The sequence below is a fragment of the Pithys albifrons genome, chromosome 3 (assembly GCF_047495875.1).
Source record: "Pithys albifrons albifrons isolate INPA30051 chromosome 3, PitAlb_v1, whole genome shotgun sequence".
Lineage (NCBI taxonomy): Eukaryota > Metazoa > Chordata > Aves > Passeriformes > Thamnophilidae > Pithys > Pithys albifrons.
This window is the reverse complement of record NC_092460.1, coordinates 25,155,601-25,175,107: the sequence shown is the minus strand read 5'-3', so window position 1 is coordinate 25,175,107 and position 19,507 is coordinate 25,155,601. Positions and strand designations below refer to the sequence as shown.

Sequence of the window (19,507 nt, the reverse complement as noted above, 5' to 3'; positions counted from 1 at the left end):
AGAGTTGAAAGTTACCCTGGATGAAAAATAATTCAGGAACTATTTAAAACTCTCATTACCTTGGTTCCATTACTATGGTTTTATTTTTACATATGTCTATGTTTTTAAAGGAAAATTTTCATTTTTACCCATTATTACTTTTCTTATTTAAATAAACCCTGCGGTAAATCTCAGTCCTTAGACTGAAAGAATAATAACTTCAGTGTGCTGAGTATCCGTTATATCCAATATATGTGATATTTTGCAGGAAGAGCAGATAACTTTTGACACCCAACTGGGCTACATCTATGCTCAGCAAAATCTGTTTAATTCCCTGAAAGCCCCTAAAGTATACCAGCAGTTGGCATGTGCTAAAGGAGACTTGCTTTTCTTTAAGAAAAGCAGGTCAAGCCAGTACAGCTTGTTCTGTTCCATGTTTTCTGAGGACATATGTGCAGTTTGACGTACTTTGCAATTGAACAGTAGTATAGATAGGAGAAGTGTGAAGTGTCTTCCTTGTAACTGGATGTTTGTTTTGCCAGTCTCTATGTATGTGAGCTCCCAAGGAAACAGGAGTAGTCATCAGCTTAGTTGTAATACACTTCTTGCCACCAGTTGTGTCGAGTTAGCCACTACTTCACCTTGTGGCCCTTTCCTGTAAGCACCTATTGAAGTAAAAATTCTTCAACAGATACAGACCATGTAGCCACCTACCACAGGCTCTGATGTTGGAAAACTTCATGCAGGGTGCTCATCTTTACTTAGGAAAGCATTCTGTTGGAATGGGTGGGATAACTTGCCTGAATATAATTTAAATTTGTATTTGCAATTCGGACACACATAATCGAGACAGAACATGGAGTGTGTTAAATTGATGTAAATGGAGGACTCCTGTACAAAACTTTGTAAGGAAGCTGACTCCTGAATTCCTAGTTGAATCTTTGCAGAGAGAGAACCAAATTATGCCAACTATCTCCCATCTGTTTGTGCTAATGATAGTTCACATTTTAGTGGTTACATTCATCTCTGATATGTTTTGTGAGATGATTAAATTACATACTCTGAGTAAGAAAACCTTATACATTGTCTAAAGAGAACTGAATCCAAGACCATATTGCATTTGATTATCTTTGGTATTTAGGAGAGAGTCATTGGTTTCCATGTCCTTGGTCCAAATGCTGGAGAAGTCACCCAAGGGTTTGCAGCTGCTATTAAATGTGGGATGACCAAGGAACAACTGGACAGCACGGTTGGAATTCATCCTGTCTGTGCAGAGGTTTGTATTTGAAGTCACCTCATAGCTCAGCTTTCCTAGCATTCTGGGGTAAGGTGTTGGAAATCTGAATAACACAGCTCTATTAAAGAGGTCTGATTTTGGAGGAAAGGACAGGAAATTAACTGGTTCTAATATTTAGAATTCTGACATTTAGTTTTAATCTGAGACACTTAATTTTTTTTGTGTGTGTTCATTTGTGAAAAGTTTATGGTTTCCCTTAATCCAGTACTCTCTCTACTAGGAATTGTAGAATCTTTCTCTCACTCAAGATTATGAAGACGTCAAATACTATTTCTGCTAAAGTAGTTGTTGAAGCCAGGTTGGCATACTCAAGATAGACATATATATTGGTGCTGTGGAAGGGGACCAGCTACGTGACAATTTTTCTATTAAATTCTGCCCTTTTAAAGAGCTTTCCTTTATTCTATAGGCCTTCACTTCTTGAGGCCACAAAAGCATTTATTCTTCTGTTTATCTTGCTGTTCCTCTTTAATGAAGAGCTCCATTTTCTCTAGCAGGTGTGGGACAGCTCCTCCCAGATGTAAATCAGAGACACTTCATTGATTTTAGTAGCATTAGTACCAGTTTATGTTAGCTGAGGATTCCTGCAAGCTTGTTCATGATCTGTCTAAGTCTTTGTACAGAATCTCTGTTTGCACCTGCTTGTGTTAGGCTACAGAGTGTTGTAAGGGTGCAGCAGGATGCTGCTCTGCACAAGTGGTGTCCACCTCTCTTATTTTATGTTTCTGAAGTGGTACAGGATAAGCAATGTAATATGAACTTCCTTAATGGAATGGACTGCTAGCAATCTGAATCATCTTCAAAGCATCCACAATATAGATTTCTGTTCTTCCCTGTAGTATCATCTAATGGTGTTCTTGGAAGCCCTTGAAGAGGGGTAGCGTGTCCTTACCTTACCAGGGGCCCTGTGGGGTGGGATCTCTGAGGGAGGCATTCAAACCTGTGAACTCAAGTGGGGTATTAGCATATGCAGTGTGAAGAGAGGATGATAGTCATAATTTATTCTGGACATCTGAGCTGCTAAAATTGAAACTGAATAGAATGATGATTAGACATAATTCAGGGAGGTAATTTCACATAATCATATTTGTTTGAGTGGGGGAGGAAGAAATTGGCTCAGGAGAAATATGCTATTTAAAAGATCCAGGGAACAGCCATCGTTTCTAGTGACAGTCTTCAAAAGATTTTTTTATGCTTTTCCTTAATTTAATCTCTTGAGCAGTAAACAAAAACCAAAGTGCAAGATGGCAGTCTTTGATTAAAAAATGCTAAAAAATTGTTTGGAATTTGTGAGGAATGAACATGTCTGGATGAATAGAATTATGAATAATAACGGTGTTATTTTTAACTTACATCCATGTCAAAGTTTAAGAAAATGAAGTCTGATTTGAGCAGGATGGGGCAGTGTTACAGGGTCAAATGCTGTCATGTTCACTGACATTAGTATTAATTCATTTCTGAGTCTTCTGTGAAACATGAAATTATTCCACTTAAAGAAGACCTTAAGACTGAGGGTCATATTCTCACTGCTTACAAATTAGAGCCAGATTTGCTTCTGTTACTTGAGCAGCATTTAATTCTGCAGAAAACGTGACTTCAGAATGGAATTTCTTGCAAGGCAAAGTTCAAATAACTGTGAGTACAGAGATGTTAAGACCTCAGCCTTACAGAGAATTAAATCTCAGCCTCAGCTGTACTGTGCTGCTTGAAATACAGGCAGATATGATGGAGCATCTGCTGGGATGATTCTTTGAGGTATCCAATGATGGGGTTTCAGCCATTGGATCTAAGGTTTTGTCTTCACTAAAATAGTGAACAAATTCTGTCAAAAAACTCATTTTCAATAATTGTCAAGTGACTCCCTGTTGGCTTACTCGTGTTAGGGAGCTGTGTGATCCCCTAGCACACCTGGACATTGCAGTTGGGCCAGGAAGAAATCAGATAAACTTTGCACTTTTTAACCTTGGTCTTTCAAAGTGAAATAGCAATAAATGAAGATTCCCATATGTCTTCAGTCTGTGAATCAGAAATAGAGAGTTCAAAACCCTGTCTCAAGCGATGCACTATAGTTTAATATATTGCTGTTCTTCTGCCATATATATTAGATATGTGTCTGTCTGCCTGTTTTGTGCATAATGCTTTATGTGCTTATAGAAAATAGAAGAGGTTTATCATTTATTGATGTTATTCTCTGAAGAGCTGCTAGCAGCCTTAATGCACCAAAGCTTCTACTTAGAGAAATATAGGGCTTTCTGATCCCAATTATCTTTAGATACTTCAGTGTTATTTGCATAACTGAAATGTGCATGTACTTTATTCTAAGTGGATTCTTCCTAAGAGATGGCTTTGATGATAGCTAATTATTGCAACTTTGAAGCGTTTAGATAGCAGTGGTTTTGATTTCCTTTTTCCTTTCTATAGTCTATCTATGAAAACTATGCAATTATTTGCATAGTAAGGTTCTAATGCTTAATAAGTTTTTGTAGAATTTTGCTTCATGAATTTTGGTATCTATTAATTTTACAATAATTATTTTTGAATATGTTGTTTTCTTTAATGTGACTTGAAAGCAGTAAAGATTGGAATTTTTCAAGTAAGTTTTACTGAGTGTTTCATAGCTATTGTCAAGATACAGTACAGATCCCAGACGTAATACTTATATCAGCTATTCAGTTCCACACTTCTATAAGGCCTAGAGAGGCACAAAGGCAAAATTTATGTTCTCTCCAATGCTGTGGCCTTGGGTTAACTTCACTTTCCCAAACATAGTTATCTTTGAGCCATAAAGACATTCATTCAGTGCACAGATCAGAGTTTATTGTTGCTGAGCTCTCTCCACTGTAAAAACTTAGGGCATTAAGACATGAGGTGGTATAAAGCCATGTGACTTCCTTAATTCTTTCTTTTCTACTGTAAAAGGAAGACCATAAGGTGAATGAAGACAACAAAGGTTATTTGTACATGTGTGTGCTTTTTAGTGCCAAGGATTTTAAACGCATGATTTTCATTATTATTTTATTGCATTAAGAAATGTCTGCAGTTTTGAGCATTGTGCCCAAGTTAATCTTCTAGGGGAAAAAAACATTAATTTTAGCCATACTAAGAGTCTGCTTTTTTCTTTCTCTTAAGGTATTTACCACCCTGTCTGTGACTAAGCGTTCTGGTGAAAACACCCTCGTGAGTGGATGCTGAGGTTAAAGAGCCCCATTCTTGTTACTGCCAGAGATTCTCTCATCACAGTGTCTGATTTGGGCAATTCAGGAGAAAGGTTTGGGGAGAAGTTGTCCTCAGACACCTGCGGAAATGTGTAGAGCTTAACCTGGACATTCCATCGTCCTATGGAGAAGAGCACTGTGGGAGTTGGGCACTTGTGGTGATTCACTGGCAATTAACAATGCAATGGGAATATTGACTGTCGAGCTGGTGATTAGTAGGGCATTTAATGAATGCCTTCATGAAGTCATAGCCTGAAGCCTACTTTGTCTGGTGGGCAGTGATGGAAGAACTGCTAGCCCAGCTGGATAACAACTGTTTTGGTTTGGGTTTATTCCTCTCTAGTTTCTTTCCTGAACATTCCGTTCTAGTTCTTTCCAAAACAAAGAGCTTCTCAACTCAGAAGAATTTCCACAAGTTCAGATAACTGTATATTGCCTCTGGGTTATGACACAGCAGTTGCAAGGTCTCCTCATGAGCATGCATTTTACCACCTCATATGCTTATGAAGGGGAAGTATCTACATGTTTTATCGTAAGGAGAAAGAAAACATTGGAAAAACTTTAGTACCATCTAAAATAGTGTATTTCTTGCCTTTCAAATTGACTCTGTTGTGACTTTTTTATTTACAGAGCCTTACTTGTGAGAACATTCTTCTTATACAGAAAGGAAAATAGTTTTTATTAAGGTGTTTTTATACAGAAAGTTGTTGGGTTTTTTCCCCTGAAAGTAGCAGTTATGCATGTAACACACATGTGATGATCTTAGCTTTTCTTGAAGCTGATGTGATTATAATTAATCCAATTTGGAACTGACAGAACTCCAGTGTTGAATGAATTATGCTTCTAAGAACTCTGTAAGTGTATTAAATTTGAGTAAATTCCTTCCTCGGCAGGTGAGCTGTTGTAAGCTGCAGTGTTGCAAGTCTAAATTGGCCTCTTTGAACACAACAGTATTGAGACTTTCCCTAAGATTAGTGGGCCTGTAAAATTTAAAAAAAAGTACCCAACCAAACATCCCCTAAAACAGCCAACTAAACAAATCCCTCACTCAACCTCCAAAAATCAATAGTGAACAGTCTGTTATGTAGATAGGGCCTATAAGCTGTATTTGGTTCTGTGTGTGCTTTGTGTTACATTTAATTAAGCAAACAATACCTTTAAAACAGAGATTTTCATGGAAAATGTCAGATTCTTGAATATCCCTTCTTTATTGGATAAACCACATACACATTTGTCAAGAAATGGCAAAAATGCCTCTTTGTAATGGAAATTAATATGCTTTTTGATCTGGTTTCCTTTTCCCTCTCTTTTAGCAGAAAGATTTGGATTACTTTTATTAAATGGTTCTTGGGAGTTTAGTAGTGCACAATGCCTTATGCCTAAATTCCTACCTGGTAAGAAATTCATGTATTTCTACCAAGATTTATAAAATAGTGTTGTAAGTTATTTTGATGAACTTATACATAACTGATGGATTTTTAAACATGTTTTGTGTGGTATCTAGAATGGTCTGTGATGGTATTTTTCTGGCCAGTTCATGAAATAAACTGAATATTTGCACAAGCAGATGCTCATTTTGATGCCTCTTCCAAGCAGACACCAGGTGACAGCAAGCCGACTGTTTTTTCAATGGCCAGAAGAGGGCACCATGAAAAACCCAGCTTCGTTTGCTTCTGTTTCTTGAATTTTGAAGGTAGACACTTACCTGCAAAACAGGGTTTGGGGCTGTTTCATGTGCTTTTTCTTTTTGTTTGTTTCATTTTAAACATTTGAGAAGGACATACTTAAAAATAAGAAATTAATTAGGAAACAAATCTGCTATTTGCACTAGCTGCCATTTATGCAACTTCTGAAACCCCAGGAGTGCAGGTTCCTAAGCTGTTGAGCAGTGTAGCTGCTCATATTTAACCACTTGGATAGCAGCATTTTCAATCAGGTCTGTAGGAAAGTCAGATCCTGGAGATCTGGATCCTTTTATTTCCTGGAGGGAATAAAGACATGTATGAGCTTGGTTTTAAAAGATTGGACACACATGTATCTATTCCTGTGGGTCATGTCATCATTAATGATGCATGTTTCTACGCTAGTGGCTTACAATTCTGTAGCTGTTGGTTTTAATTACTTCTATTTTCAGTTTAAAATCTTTTGGTAGGGCTTTTTCTTTTACTTCTTCTAAGGAAAACATTTTCAGGTGTGTATTTGTGTCATTTGTGCATGATGACAGAAATATATAATACAATATCACATAAGGGTTTATTAAATGCTAGAGCTAAGTATTTGATGCTTTTATAAAATTAAGCATACATTGGGTAATGCATGCTTTAGAAGCACATTCTAAAAATTTAATAAGTTAAACAGTGCTTATGTTCTGCTCATATTTATTAGTTATTAACATTTTTTGATACTCTGGTTTACCAGAGTGTAAGTGAGAATCATCCTACAATACCACAGATACAAATGCTGACAGAAAATTTCACAAACTTTAACAGGGAACTCAAAAAGTTTCCCTGACAGCTCCAGAATTACTTTTTTTGTCTTGTTTTTTTAAGCTCCCCTGACCCAGATGTTCATTTCCCCTTTAGCCCTCTCCCCTTGGTGTGAGTTGTGTGAGCAGTCCTAACTTTTCTGTAAGATTTGTATTGTAATGTGCATCCCTCTTTGCTTCCTTCAAGCCCTGCATGGGGCTCTTTCCTGTTAGAGCCATGGGATGGGGCAGGACCCCTGTGGGACGAGGTGGATTTCCTGAAGATACTGTGAATGCTGGAGGTTTCATAATAGCATAGGTGTCTTCCTTGTGGGAAGACCTTGGAGTTACGAAGCCAGGTAATGATCCTGTCTCTGGCTGTGCTGCTGTGGCAGGTCCCTTGCTCTACAATGCTATATGGCAGGATGGCTGCAGGAGGAGAGCCATGGCTGTGCTGCTGGAGCTCGGCGTGCCAGTGCAGGGGTGTGAAGAACGGGCCAGATGGCCGAATATTTTATGTAAGACTTGATAGACACCTTTCAGGTCAAAATATGGTAAAATATTTGTTGTACATGTCAGCTCTGCACAGAGTGTAGTTTCAGAAGCCCTTTCTCTTTGATGGCCAGCTTTTCTGATTGCTCAGTTGTCCTCTCTGTGGGATGGTGTGAGACTGTGCTTTTGCCAAGGCCGGTTTGGCCTCCAAATAGAAATCTGAAAAAAACCCAAACAAAACCACCAAAAACCCAAACAAACAAAAAATCCAAGACAGAAGGCACACGGGGATCTGCCACACCACTCCCCTCCATTCTGGTTCTGAAATATTTCCATCCTGGAGGCACCATTTATGCCAGCAGGGGGCTTTGGTTTGGGGGCTACTGGTGGGGAGGTGAGAGTGGAGCAAGGGGTTTGACATCCATCAGGTTGGGGTGAGAAGGCATTGTGTGGAGCTGTGATGTGAGGTGGGAAGGGTTGTCAGTGGGGAAAGGCGAAGGCACAGTGCACAACAGCAGCTGCAACGTCATCTGTGAGGGGTACCAGAGGGCTTGAGGGGGTGGGGAGGAGATGGCTGAGAATGCTTCCAAGACTCCACAGAGCTTGGGAAATACAGGAGGGTCTCTGCAATGAGGGGCTGCCTTTTGGTTGGGCCCATACTTCAGGGTTTGTGGCAGCCTGCAGAATCTGAACCACATGTTTTGCAAGGCTGGGACGTTGTGACCAAACCCAAAGGTGGCTCCAGAAAGTGCCTGTTATGGAAGGATTGGGAACACAGCTGGATGTGCTCCCTGGGAGGCCCCTTTCCCCTTTCCTGCCTTTTCAGGGATGAGGGTATGACTTTATTCTAAGGGGCTGAGAGAGCTCAGGGCCAGATGTCTTGGAGGACAACTTGGGTGGACATCTGATCCTAAAGATGTTCTGCTGGTGCCCAGAGGGACATCCAGGGCCTCCACTATGTCATCCTGGTGAAAGGCATAGCCCACAGGCTTCTGTGCCTCACTCAGCGTCACCTGGCGAGGGTCTGGCTTGCCCATAAAGTGTCACCTTACTGCAGACTGTGTGTGCCACGGGATGGTGGATGCCGCCGATTGGTGAGTCTCACATTGGTGGGGGGACAGTTGCACCTGCTGCAGCGACCTGGGGAGTCACCAGGCCATGGAGCCTCGCTTCCCCTCCCATGGTCCCTTTTTTCATCCCTCTCACTCTGCTTCTGCATTCCAGCCAAAGCTCTTCTGGGTTGTTCATGTTTTTATGTTGGAGAAAAATTACATGTTTGTTTTCCTTTTATTTGCCAAAAGCTCCTGGCCCTTGTTCAGTTGTGCAGAATTTGACTTTACATATACAATTTCTTTTTCATTCAATTATCCTTTTTATGTGTCTTTTCTAGAAACTAGTTGCAGACTTGCCTGCAGTTCTCCCACAGCATTTTTACATCTTAATAATATGAAATAAGCTGGCACATGGGGTATATATCAGGATATATCAGACATACATGTATCAGGGTATTATCAGGTATATAGATCAGGTATCTGTTGGGACAGAGAGAGAAGGCTTTCCTTTACCCTAGCAAAGCTATGTGACTGGCCTTGCTCAGGACCACTGGTGACTCCTGACCTGCCCCTTCAGGCTGGCTGGCCATCAGGTACCTACAAGGGATACTTTTCTGCCAGGGAGGCCATGCTGTGGCCAGACCTCTCAAGGTACCCCATTGTCTGCCACAGCTGGCCATTGTGAGCCTAGAGAAGTATCCATTCCCATCTTTAGACTGTGATAGAAGCTGATTTAGGCTCATAGTGACAAATGTGCGGCTAAACCTGGATTGTTCTTTCTTCTGTATAACTTGTGTCAACAAGCCATTCCTTTCTTGAAAATAGATTTTACCCTTAGGTTAGACACAAAGCAAATTGAGCTTTGCCTATCACTTGCTTTCAGAAACAAATGTAACACATTTAGCCTGAGATCTGCCTTCCCTTTTAATGTCAGTGTAAATTGATGGGCAATACCAGCCACAATGAGTACATGTATGCCATATGGCATGATGTGAGGCAAGCAAAAGCTGTGATTTGTATTTAGGTTTGACCCAGAGTTGCTGTTCCCACTCTGGAGCTTCTGCACCATTATATATATGTACATGTGGGATGGGTCAACTCAAGGTCTCTGCAGACAAATTTTCCCTTGGGTGACACTATGGGGTTACTACATCATGGAAGGAAAGGAAGGAAGGAAGATGCAGAGAGAGAAACTGCATGACATAAGCAAAGACCTTAGTGTTGTAGCATAACCATCTCTTGTGAGGAGCCTGGTGGACACAATACCACCAGTGTATCTGAAAATAAAATCTCATGACTTGTATTCACTTCCTCTGGGTGCAGGGGGGCCATAATAGAGCCATGTGCGGCAGAGGGCATGGCAGGTCAGCACCACGGTGGCAGTGGTAAGGGGCAATGCAGGGAGAGTCACACTATCCTTGTTTATGTTTTTCTTGACTCTGCAAGCAATGTCTCGTCCTTAGCTCGACAGCTGCTAAAAACAACCACATTAAATTAATGGCTTATGTTTGCATTAAACCATTAAACTTGCATTGGTCACTCCAACAAAGCATGCTGAAATTGCCGCTTATTGCACATTTAAGGCTTAAGTGAGATTCCTTGAGGTTTCTTTTTGGTAGTGAAAGCCAGATGGATAATACTGATTGTGCAAGAATTTGTAGAGCAGGGTCAGCTACAACGTGGGAAGGGTAGAGAGGTGCCCATGTCCGAGATGAGTAGTCACCCTGAAGGCTTCAGCAGTGGACTTGTGGGCTATTTCTGGAGGACATTTGGTGGGCAGAACCTGTACCAGGGCTAGGACAGGTGAAGATAGCATGTCAAGGCTATTTCTGCAGATAACCTCACCTCATGAGGACTCTGAGCAGCTCTTACTGCAGGATCAGAGGAGGAAGCGAAGTAGTGATGCTGCAAACTCCTTTAAATACACTATTTTAATGAGTCTGACAGATGGGTATAGCCTATGTTTGTTTTTCTGCTATCTGAGGTACAGTGTTAAAAGAAAACAATGGAAAATACATGTGAGCCCGGGCTCTGTGCTCAGAGAGCTATTGGACTCAGTGTAATGCCTGGGGCCAATTAAACCCAGTCGTTAGGCTGAGACACTGGGTGGGAAGCATCCCGGGGTGTGTGCATGTGTGGGAAGATAAAAATGAAAAATGTGTGTCAAAGCAAGAGTGAGACTCCTGACTATGATGGGAATGTGTACACAAACCATCAGCTGGGTTTGCTGTGAAGTATCTTTGAAGGTAAAGTCATGGTGGAAATCAAAGCAGCCTTAAAATAAAACTGGTAGGGAAGTTGCTGTAAAGCACATTAAAGTAGTGCCTCTGTTTTAGACGTGCTGCCTCCTGCAAATTAGGCAGAAGAAAGCAATGCATTCAGGAAATGTGAGGTGCTACTGCTTTTCTTAGTACAAAAGGCATGGTACCAACTCTTTTTAAATGTTGCAGAGCTGTAACACTCTGAGTTGATACAAATTGACTTTTGCTTTAATCTGCTTCTCTTTCTTCCCCCTTTGTTTCTTTACCACGTTTTTGCTCTCTTAGATTTCTCTTGAGGAGGTCTCCTAGCACATGTTTTTAGCAGTCCTAAAATCATAAAATCTTGTGGGAAGGGCAAACAAGGAGCAATGATTCACCATTTCTCACCATATAAGAAGCAGTCAAGGAAGTTTTTCTGCATTACACATAACTAAATGCAAGTCATTTTCATGGGATGTTATAGTCTAAAAATACACCTATATTGAAAGAGATTAATTGTATGGACACTGAGTTGGAGGTTAGTAAAATAATGAGCTGACTGTAGTTTGTGGTGCAGGATGCCCTTACACCACTAAGTGCTGAAATCTTGGGAGGAAATCCTACAGGAAACATCACTGTATATTCAATGTGGGGTTTCTTATGTAACCTTTAACTAATCATCTCATCCTGGGAGACAGAATAACACATTAAAGGGACCTCCGGCATAGGTTCTTCCTATGCCAAAGGAAATTCCCCTCCTTGGAGTCTGGTTTGTTCAAGCCTCACAAAATGTATTTGCAGTTCCTTCATCTCTTTAAGGTTCAGAATTTTCAAGGCCTTCCACTCCCAAGTTCTGCCTGGGGCGGCATGAGTTAGAGGGAGGGCAATGCAATGGCTACACCAGAAAGTTTTCTACTTGGGCCTATTGCCCAAAGATGCATCCAGACCATTCAAGCCTTTCCATCCCTGAGACAGCATCTACACTTGACACTTCCTGGGACCAGCATTCCACTTCCTGAGGTGCAGCATTGCCATGGGAGAGCTCCCCTTTCAACCTCTCTCAGCTAAGCCAATATGATGCCTTTTAGACTTTCAGTGAGTGGCCTGAAGTAATAAGGGGTGAACTTGGTGTGCAAATCATTTGCAATTTAATTAAATATCCTCCGAGTATTTTTTGAATAGTTGAACTCAGTTGAATTAAAGAGCATCTTTCACTAAATCTCTGAAACATGCAATACTGAGAAGGCTTTTTGTATTAATTGTAAAATGAAGCATTTTTTAGTGAGTGGTTAGCCCTGCAGTTTATGCTCAAAGTGGTTTGTTTCCATTTTGGAGTTGGTCTAATACTGTGCAGGTGTTGCCAGGTGCATTTGTATTGTCATTTAAAGAGTATTCAGTTCTTCTCCAGTAGTGCCCTGAGCTAAATCAGTGTCTATGGCATGCAAAAATGACATTATTCTAAGATCTTTCAGCCAAGAGAGTTGTAACAGTGCTTCTCTATGTGGATGCTCTTGTGTTGGCTACTGGGGAGTGCCTCATGTCTGCTGTGGTTGACGACACCAAACACTGCACACAGAAGGATTATAGTAATTGTTTCTGAAGGGTAATTTGTACTGGAAACCACAAGCTCAGTTCCCTTCTAAGCTCACTGCCAACACACTTTTGTGGAGAAAGGAGCTCTCCCCAGCTGGCCATGCATTCATCTAATTTTCAGTCTGGTGGGTTTTCTTTTCAAATCATCTCCCCTTCTTTCCTGAAAGAGTTAAAACCTCACCAAAACAAATAAAAAAAATTGAAATATGTTAAGAATCAAACCCACAAAACACAGAAATTGTTAATGAGGAGCTGTGCTCTGCTCTCTTTTCCCCTCCCCTGGGATAATTGTCTGAGGTCAGAAACATCTCACTAAGCAGCCACGTGAGCAGTAGAGGAAGTGATAGAGTGGGAGGACAGGAGAATAACGTCAGCCCTTTTGGTGACAGAACTAATGCAACACTTCAACTCAGCCCATATCACCTCCAGTGAGGGCAAAATTCAATGCCTACTGCCTGTGGATAGGAACTTTCTTCTTTACTTTGACTAGTGAATTTCCAGTACATCCCTGTATATAATTTTAGTTTTAAGAAAGATTTTCTATCTTTCTGTTCTTAGTGGCTTGGAACAGAGCTTTGGAGTTCAGGACACATCCTGAAGGAACCAGAAGCTCCCAAGGAATTCCAGGCTCGACATCCCACCTTGAGCAACATCTCATCTTCTCCAGCAGCAATTCCAGAAACTGCTTCATCCCTTCCAACCTTCAGTTTTCTTTTTCCAAAGTGTTTCAACACCTCTTCTGCTCCTCAAATCCTTCATTATTCAGCAGATCTCCCTAAAAACCTGCTCTGCCCGGACATCCTCAACTAGGCAAACTGACAGTGATTTCTCTCTCAGCTGCGTCAGATAAGGGATCTGACTCTGCCCAGTCCTGCCCTACTGTCAATACCCAAAACTGACACTGCACTGATTTCTTCCAGACTTTCTTTCAAAACTTGGCTTTGTAGGGTTGTTAGTTTGTTGCTCGTAAAAGACAATCTTTTTTAATGGTGTGTAAAGACATAAAACGGCCTAAGCTCATATGACTTGTTAATTAAAGTCACAGTCAACAAGCATAAAATTGTACGCAGCCACCCAAAAAGGGTGAGTGTGCCAGTCTGTGCAATTCAACATCCATTTTAAATCACATCTATTAATAGCCAACTTGTTTATGGAAACCAGACCAGTAGAGCAGTTTATAACTTTAACAAACATTCATAGAAACTTTTTTTGATTTCTTCTTAATAAGCTACTCTAGGAGCACATGAAAGCTGACGTTATTAGCTTGCCTGAATATTGCTGAAAACCACCCACAGTACCTGACTCTGGGATTTCTTTTTTATTGGTGTGTTTCCTAGAAGAAATCACATGTTTAGTATAAGTCCAGAGCATTGCTGGTTATGCAGCTTGGCATGCAAAGTGTTCTGGGAGTAAACAGGCACTGGCTAGCAAAGGCAGTGTCCCACAGGCAGCACCCTCCTCTTCCTCCAGCTGCTACATGGAATTGGAGCTTTTTTTGCCTTTGCATATGGAATTAGAGCCTTGTTTACAAAGTCTATGAAATAATTCCATTTGAATGTTAACTTAGCAGAATGAAATGTTATTTTATGGTGGATATAGTTGTATCTGTTATAAACAATGCTGCTTTTTCAAAAGACAAAAAAATAGTGTTACTATTCAAAAGTAGAAAATGACATTATTATTCACAGTGGAAAATGTCATTGCTGTGCTGATAGCTGTTGACAGGTACTTGTCGTGGTTATGTGCTGTGATGTGCTAATTATTCTGAAGTTCAATCAGATGGCATTTTGTGTTTTCATTTCAACTGTAAAAACACAGTATTTGTGACATGTTGACGAGTGCATGTTTAATTGCTCTGTGGATATCTTCCAAGCTCATGTGTTTTTCACTTACTTTGTGAAGAAAGGTGCGTAATTAGCTCTCAGGCTACAGGACATGTTGCTCATTATTGTATTTTCATTTCCTATGCAGTGATAAATCCAGAGTGGTGACAAATATGAAAATCCATCTTTGATGCTGAATGTTACCTCAATTGGATTGCAAAGGTGGAGAGTTACGCCTGATTTTGCAAACCAGGATCATGAACCACTCATGGTAAGAGCTTCTTTTCCTTCTCAACTTCTCTCTGCCTCACTTCCCTTCACAGGTCTAGAGTAAGAAAAAAGGATACACATTAATCAAGCCTTTAAAATGTCATCATATATCTTGGGGATAGACTTTATCATTCATACTACTCCAGATTATATGTGTTGTCTTCCTTGCTTATCTCTTTGCAACTGTGTTCATTCATCTCAAAGGTGTCAGGGTTATGGTGTTCAGTGATGAAACAAGTCAAACATTACAATTGCTCCAGTCCAGCTGAAAGAAAATTAAAATTGGGCAGGTGAAGTCCAACATTGCTTTTCCCTGAATTTAAGGGGGTCTGGATCTAAATACCACAGCTGTTGACTCTACAGGTATAAAATGTACAGCCATTTATCGACACTGAATCTTGTCCCTTGTAGGTGAGCAGGATAAATGTTTTCCTGTGGTATATGAGCTCTCAGTCTGGAGCTGCGCAGGCCTGTACTCAGTGACTGAAACTGCCTTCTGGTCCTGTCTCTTATGGGCCTGCCCATGGTAAGGAGGCAATTGACAAAAGACTGGACTCAATGTGGAAGTTACAATTTTTACTGATGCCGAAAGCAAGGAGAGCTTTGAAAAAGCCTACTAACCAGGATGTGACTTAGGAGAAAAAAGCATCAAGATTACATACCCTTCCTCCTTTGCAAGCATGATCTTCAGTTGTTGTTCATACCAAGAAGAAGAGGAAGGCAATGGTCTTTGGGTGCACATATGCATCTGGTTGGCATTAATCAGGATTTATTGCATGCCTTTGTACAGAAATGATACTTCAGACACTTGGGTTTGTTGTTTTGTTTGGGGGTTTTCTTTTTGCCAAATACATGATATTGTTTGCCCTAAAGACAGATACACAAATCTCTTTTTTAGGTTAATTTTTTGTTTTCTGCTCATTTAGCAGTGCACCCAACAAGATACAGAAGTATTCAGGCTCACAGACACATGAGGGCAACCAGAAAGCTACTGCTCTGCTGCCTGGCTTGGTTTTGTCCTTTCAGAAACTGTCTAGATTGGAAGCATCATTGTCCCTTGCAAAGGGATTCATACTTGTTCATAACCTACATGACAGAGTTAAATGATAAGCTGGTGGTAAAAATCATTCTTGTGGCCTTATCTACTTGATATGGAAGAACTAAGTACATAAAGAACTTTCTCCTGCTCTCCTTCCCTGCACTGCCATCCCCTCCTGACCTGGGTAGCTGCTCTCTGGGATGAACCTGCCTCTCCCTCGTGCATCAACATGCTCCTCCACAGGTAGAGTTTAAATATAACAATTTGAAAGGGAGACTAGTTTGGTGTGGCTATGTGAAGGTGGACCTTGTCCTGTGTTTCTTGCGTGGTGTTCCATGACCGAGCATTAACTATATTAGGGTAATTTTAATGTTGAAATACAGTTCTGCCTCATTAATTCTTGCTATATTTAGAAATTCAGAACAGCTAAAGTGTTTGAAGAATTAGTCAATCAAGCTGTTCTCTTCTTGTTTGTCCCCTTTAACCTTGTAATTCCCTGCCTTTACTTGGCTAAAACCCTTGTGTTCCAAGCAAGCTGGGAAGCAAAACAGGGGCTCATCTGAAAGGGACAATCTCTCAGCCTATATTTCAGTATGCTGTCCCTGCTGCTTGAGCTGGGGGAGGAAAGGATCTGCTATTCCAGTTACATGCTTATGTAACATCACAATAAGCTTGCCAGGATCCTCCAGCAATGAGTATGCAGCCATGGCTTAATATTTATAGCCTATATAAAAGTACAGGGGAAATAATTTAATTAAAAACACAACAAATGAGAAATAGGACATATTTCTCCTATTCCTTTCTTTGTTGATGCAAAGACTAGCCACTGTGGTAGAAGACATGTCATCATCTGAGCCTTCTGCTTTTCTTTTGGAATGACCATATTCTGTTCTCCTTCTCTGCCTCCTAATGCTATTTCTTTAAAAATAGCTTTTTTCCTCACAAGACTAAGTCAAATGATTTTGATATGTAGGCTCTTACTCTGGTACTTGAGGGAAAATGCATTCATTTGTTTTCATACACTGATATACTGGCAGTGATCACATTTTGGATATACAAGCTATTCCCTGCTTTCCCCTGCACTGTGACAATTTTTGAGTATAATAGCCAGTGAAATGAGTGTCTTGTGGTAGTATTAGGAAACATGAAAATATTTAGCAGTGCAATTGCCATGACTCTCATGTGGCATGTGGAGTTTAATGTTTTTAGCTTGTTCAAAACTCTTTTATAGACTTGGTTCCTTGTGTTATGCTCTTGCCTGTACTTGGCAAACAAAACAGAAACTCTTGTCATCTGTACACAAGAATGACATTTTTCCTTCTCTCGAGGTTGACAGAAGGGAGACAGTTCAGGAGCTGTGGACTTTTGCGTATTTCTATTTTACACTAAATTTGTTTATTCCTATAAGATTGTAGATGTCCAGTGTTGTTCTTCTGATCAGCACTATGCATGAAAACAGACAGAAAAAGGTTCCTAAGTTTCCATATACACAAACACACAGAGCCAGAGCAGGCGAACAAGCCTGGGATTAATCAGGTTTCATCTTGAATGTGTTGCAAGAGAAAAAAATATTACTGTTCTGTCAGAGCACTCATGGGGGGGGGCTGCCACACCCTGGAGATGGCAGGACCACAGAAATATAAATGGAAGTTTGTGTTGCTATAGCTCATGCTACACCTGTTCTGCATATGAATGGAAAGCTTGAGTCCCTGCAGTTCTCATTTTGGCACCCTTTTTGCATTTAAATGTTACTTTGTCAAGATTTTCAGCTTTTTACAACATAGCAATAGCTGTTCCCCAAATGCCTAAGGAATACAGGGGGAGAGGTGTCTCTTCCAGCCTGTTTTTGCGTCAGTATTTTGGGGCTGTACTGGCACAAACACTGGTAAGTATTTGTTCCTTCAGAGGGAGACTGACTTGTTATGGTTTTTCTCTTGTGTTTGCTGGAGTGTTTAAGGGGGCGTCAGTGAATAAGGAGTCGGTCTGGCCTTTGTGGTTGTGACCTGACCTGGCCACCTTTGTGTTGTGAGGACTCAGCTGTCCAGTGATGCAGTAGATGCTCAGCAGCCCTGAAAACCATCACATCTCCTATGAATGACTCACACCAACCATCCAATATGCAAGTGGGCTCTTTCAAAAAACTGAAAATACAGACATTCCCAATATTCTAAATTGATAATATTCAGTTTATGGGTTTTATTGAAAGAGAAATAACCCATACAGTTAGCCCTTGACCTATGTACTGTTCAGAGGAGATACTTCTGGTGTTCCAAATCTGGCATATTTACGTTATATTCTGCCCCATAAATAATTATTCTGTAACAACTCAGGATAGTTACAAATGTACACTCCTAAGATTTACAGTGTTTCCCTACAGAAGGTGTGGAGACCTCACATATTTGTAGTAAAGGCTGTGATATTTTCCTGCCTCATAAATGTTTAAATTGTTTGCTTAGTGGGTGCATCAGCTTACTTTTATCTATATTCTGCTAACTCAGGCTTAATGAAAAAGGTCTTCAGACTTAGGTCTGGAAAACAACATTTACTATACAAAGTAATTTAAGGTCCATTCTTGTTGTCAGTGAAGCAACACCAGAGCAATTTTTAAAGTAGCTGAATTGCATTTAATTAGGTGTCAAGTGTTGCAATGTTCACAATTAAGTTTTTCTGATCCCCATTTTTCAGTACAAATCTCAACTGCACTTCTAGTAATGTCAATGTAATATGTTGTTGGTTAGTGATGTGAGGCTTGATTTTAACTCATTTTTTCAATTTTCATGATTTCATTAGTCAAAAACAAAACAAAGACATGATTGTTAGGCTACAAGGTTCATTGCATTGATGTCATTTATTTCTCCATGTACAACTATGTGAGGGTGAGCTACCCCAAAGATGAATCAAAGAACAGGGCTACAAGGACACTGTGGCCTTCTGGCTTAGATTTCTGAACAGGTTCAAACTGAGTGGTAATGGTTTTATCAATCAGCTTAAAATGTGGATTTTTGTTAATGAACATAGCTGGGATCCTTTCAGCCACACCAGTACCTGGTGTACCTGGTCAGAGTTCCTGGGACGAAGACTTGTACTTCAGATGGGAATTCTTCTCCCCTTGCTTCAGGCATCTAAAAATGTGCTTCTAATCAAGTTTAGGCATCAGGCTCTGCTCTGCAGCTGATGCAGAGAGGGAAAGGATGAGAGGGGACAAAGGACAATTCTTCCCACTTTTCTTAGATGTCTTTAAACAGACTGGTGGAAGAGGTAACTAAGTTTGATAAAAACCTCGACTACAGCATTAAGCAGTCTTTGGACTGTCTGTCTCAGGCATGAACAAGGTCTCAGGCTCTTGAGGCAAGATGATGCTTGTGCTGATCTTGTACAAAGTCAATGTTCTTGTTATTGGGCACTGAGTGCCTTGAGCATCATTTTAGAGAGAGCTGTCCCCACCAGTGAGGGTCAGTAGCACATCCCCACATCTGCATATTTAATCTTATTCAGGATGCTCAGAGATGACAATGAGGAAAGTCACATGCCTGTTCCCTGGTGTGGGAGCTGGGGAATTTGCTTGTGTCTTCTGCTTTCTCTTGGTTTTGTTTTTTTGGGGGGGTTTTTTTTGTTTTTTGTTTTTTTTCAATTTTATTTTATTTTTTCTCATCTTCCCACCCTACACACTTGACTGATGCTGAATACAGCCCATCCCTTTGGGAATGTAACTTTCATTTTTAGTAGGGAAATGGTCTTGCAATCATAAAAAATTGATGGCTGTCTGAAGCAGAAATTAATCTTGCTTGAGAACTGCATCATTAACCTACAGCACAACATACACATTATGGACACATTTATAAATGTGAGAGAGTGCAGACTTCAGTTTCTAATTTCCTTCTTGTGGAGGCTCATAAAAATCAGAGGGAAAACACTGCCTTTGACATGTTGCCCTGCCAGACCTCTCTGCTTCTGCAGTTCCTATCAGAAGAACGATGGTTCTCTGTAACCATGTCAGTGGACTAGAACAGAAGAGAGACTTTTTTACTGTTCCTTTGTCATGT

At 40.5% G+C, this 19,507-nt stretch overlaps 1 protein-coding gene across 1 annotated transcript in view; it reads left to right on the top strand.

Moving 5' to 3' along the window:
- Nucleotides 1–6,014, top strand: part of TXNRD1 (thioredoxin reductase 1) — a 38,932-nt gene extending 32,918 nt beyond the window's left edge. Inside the window, exons 14-15 of the mRNA XM_071549752.1 lie at nt 1,121–1,255; nt 4,406–6,014. Coding sequence (XP_071405853.1) covers nt 1,121–1,255; nt 4,406–4,468 — 198 coding nt within the window. The 3' untranslated portion in view covers nt 4,469–6,014. The remainder of the gene's footprint in view (nt 1–1,120; nt 1,256–4,405) is intronic.
- Nucleotides 6,015–19,507: the final 13,493 nt, after the last annotated feature.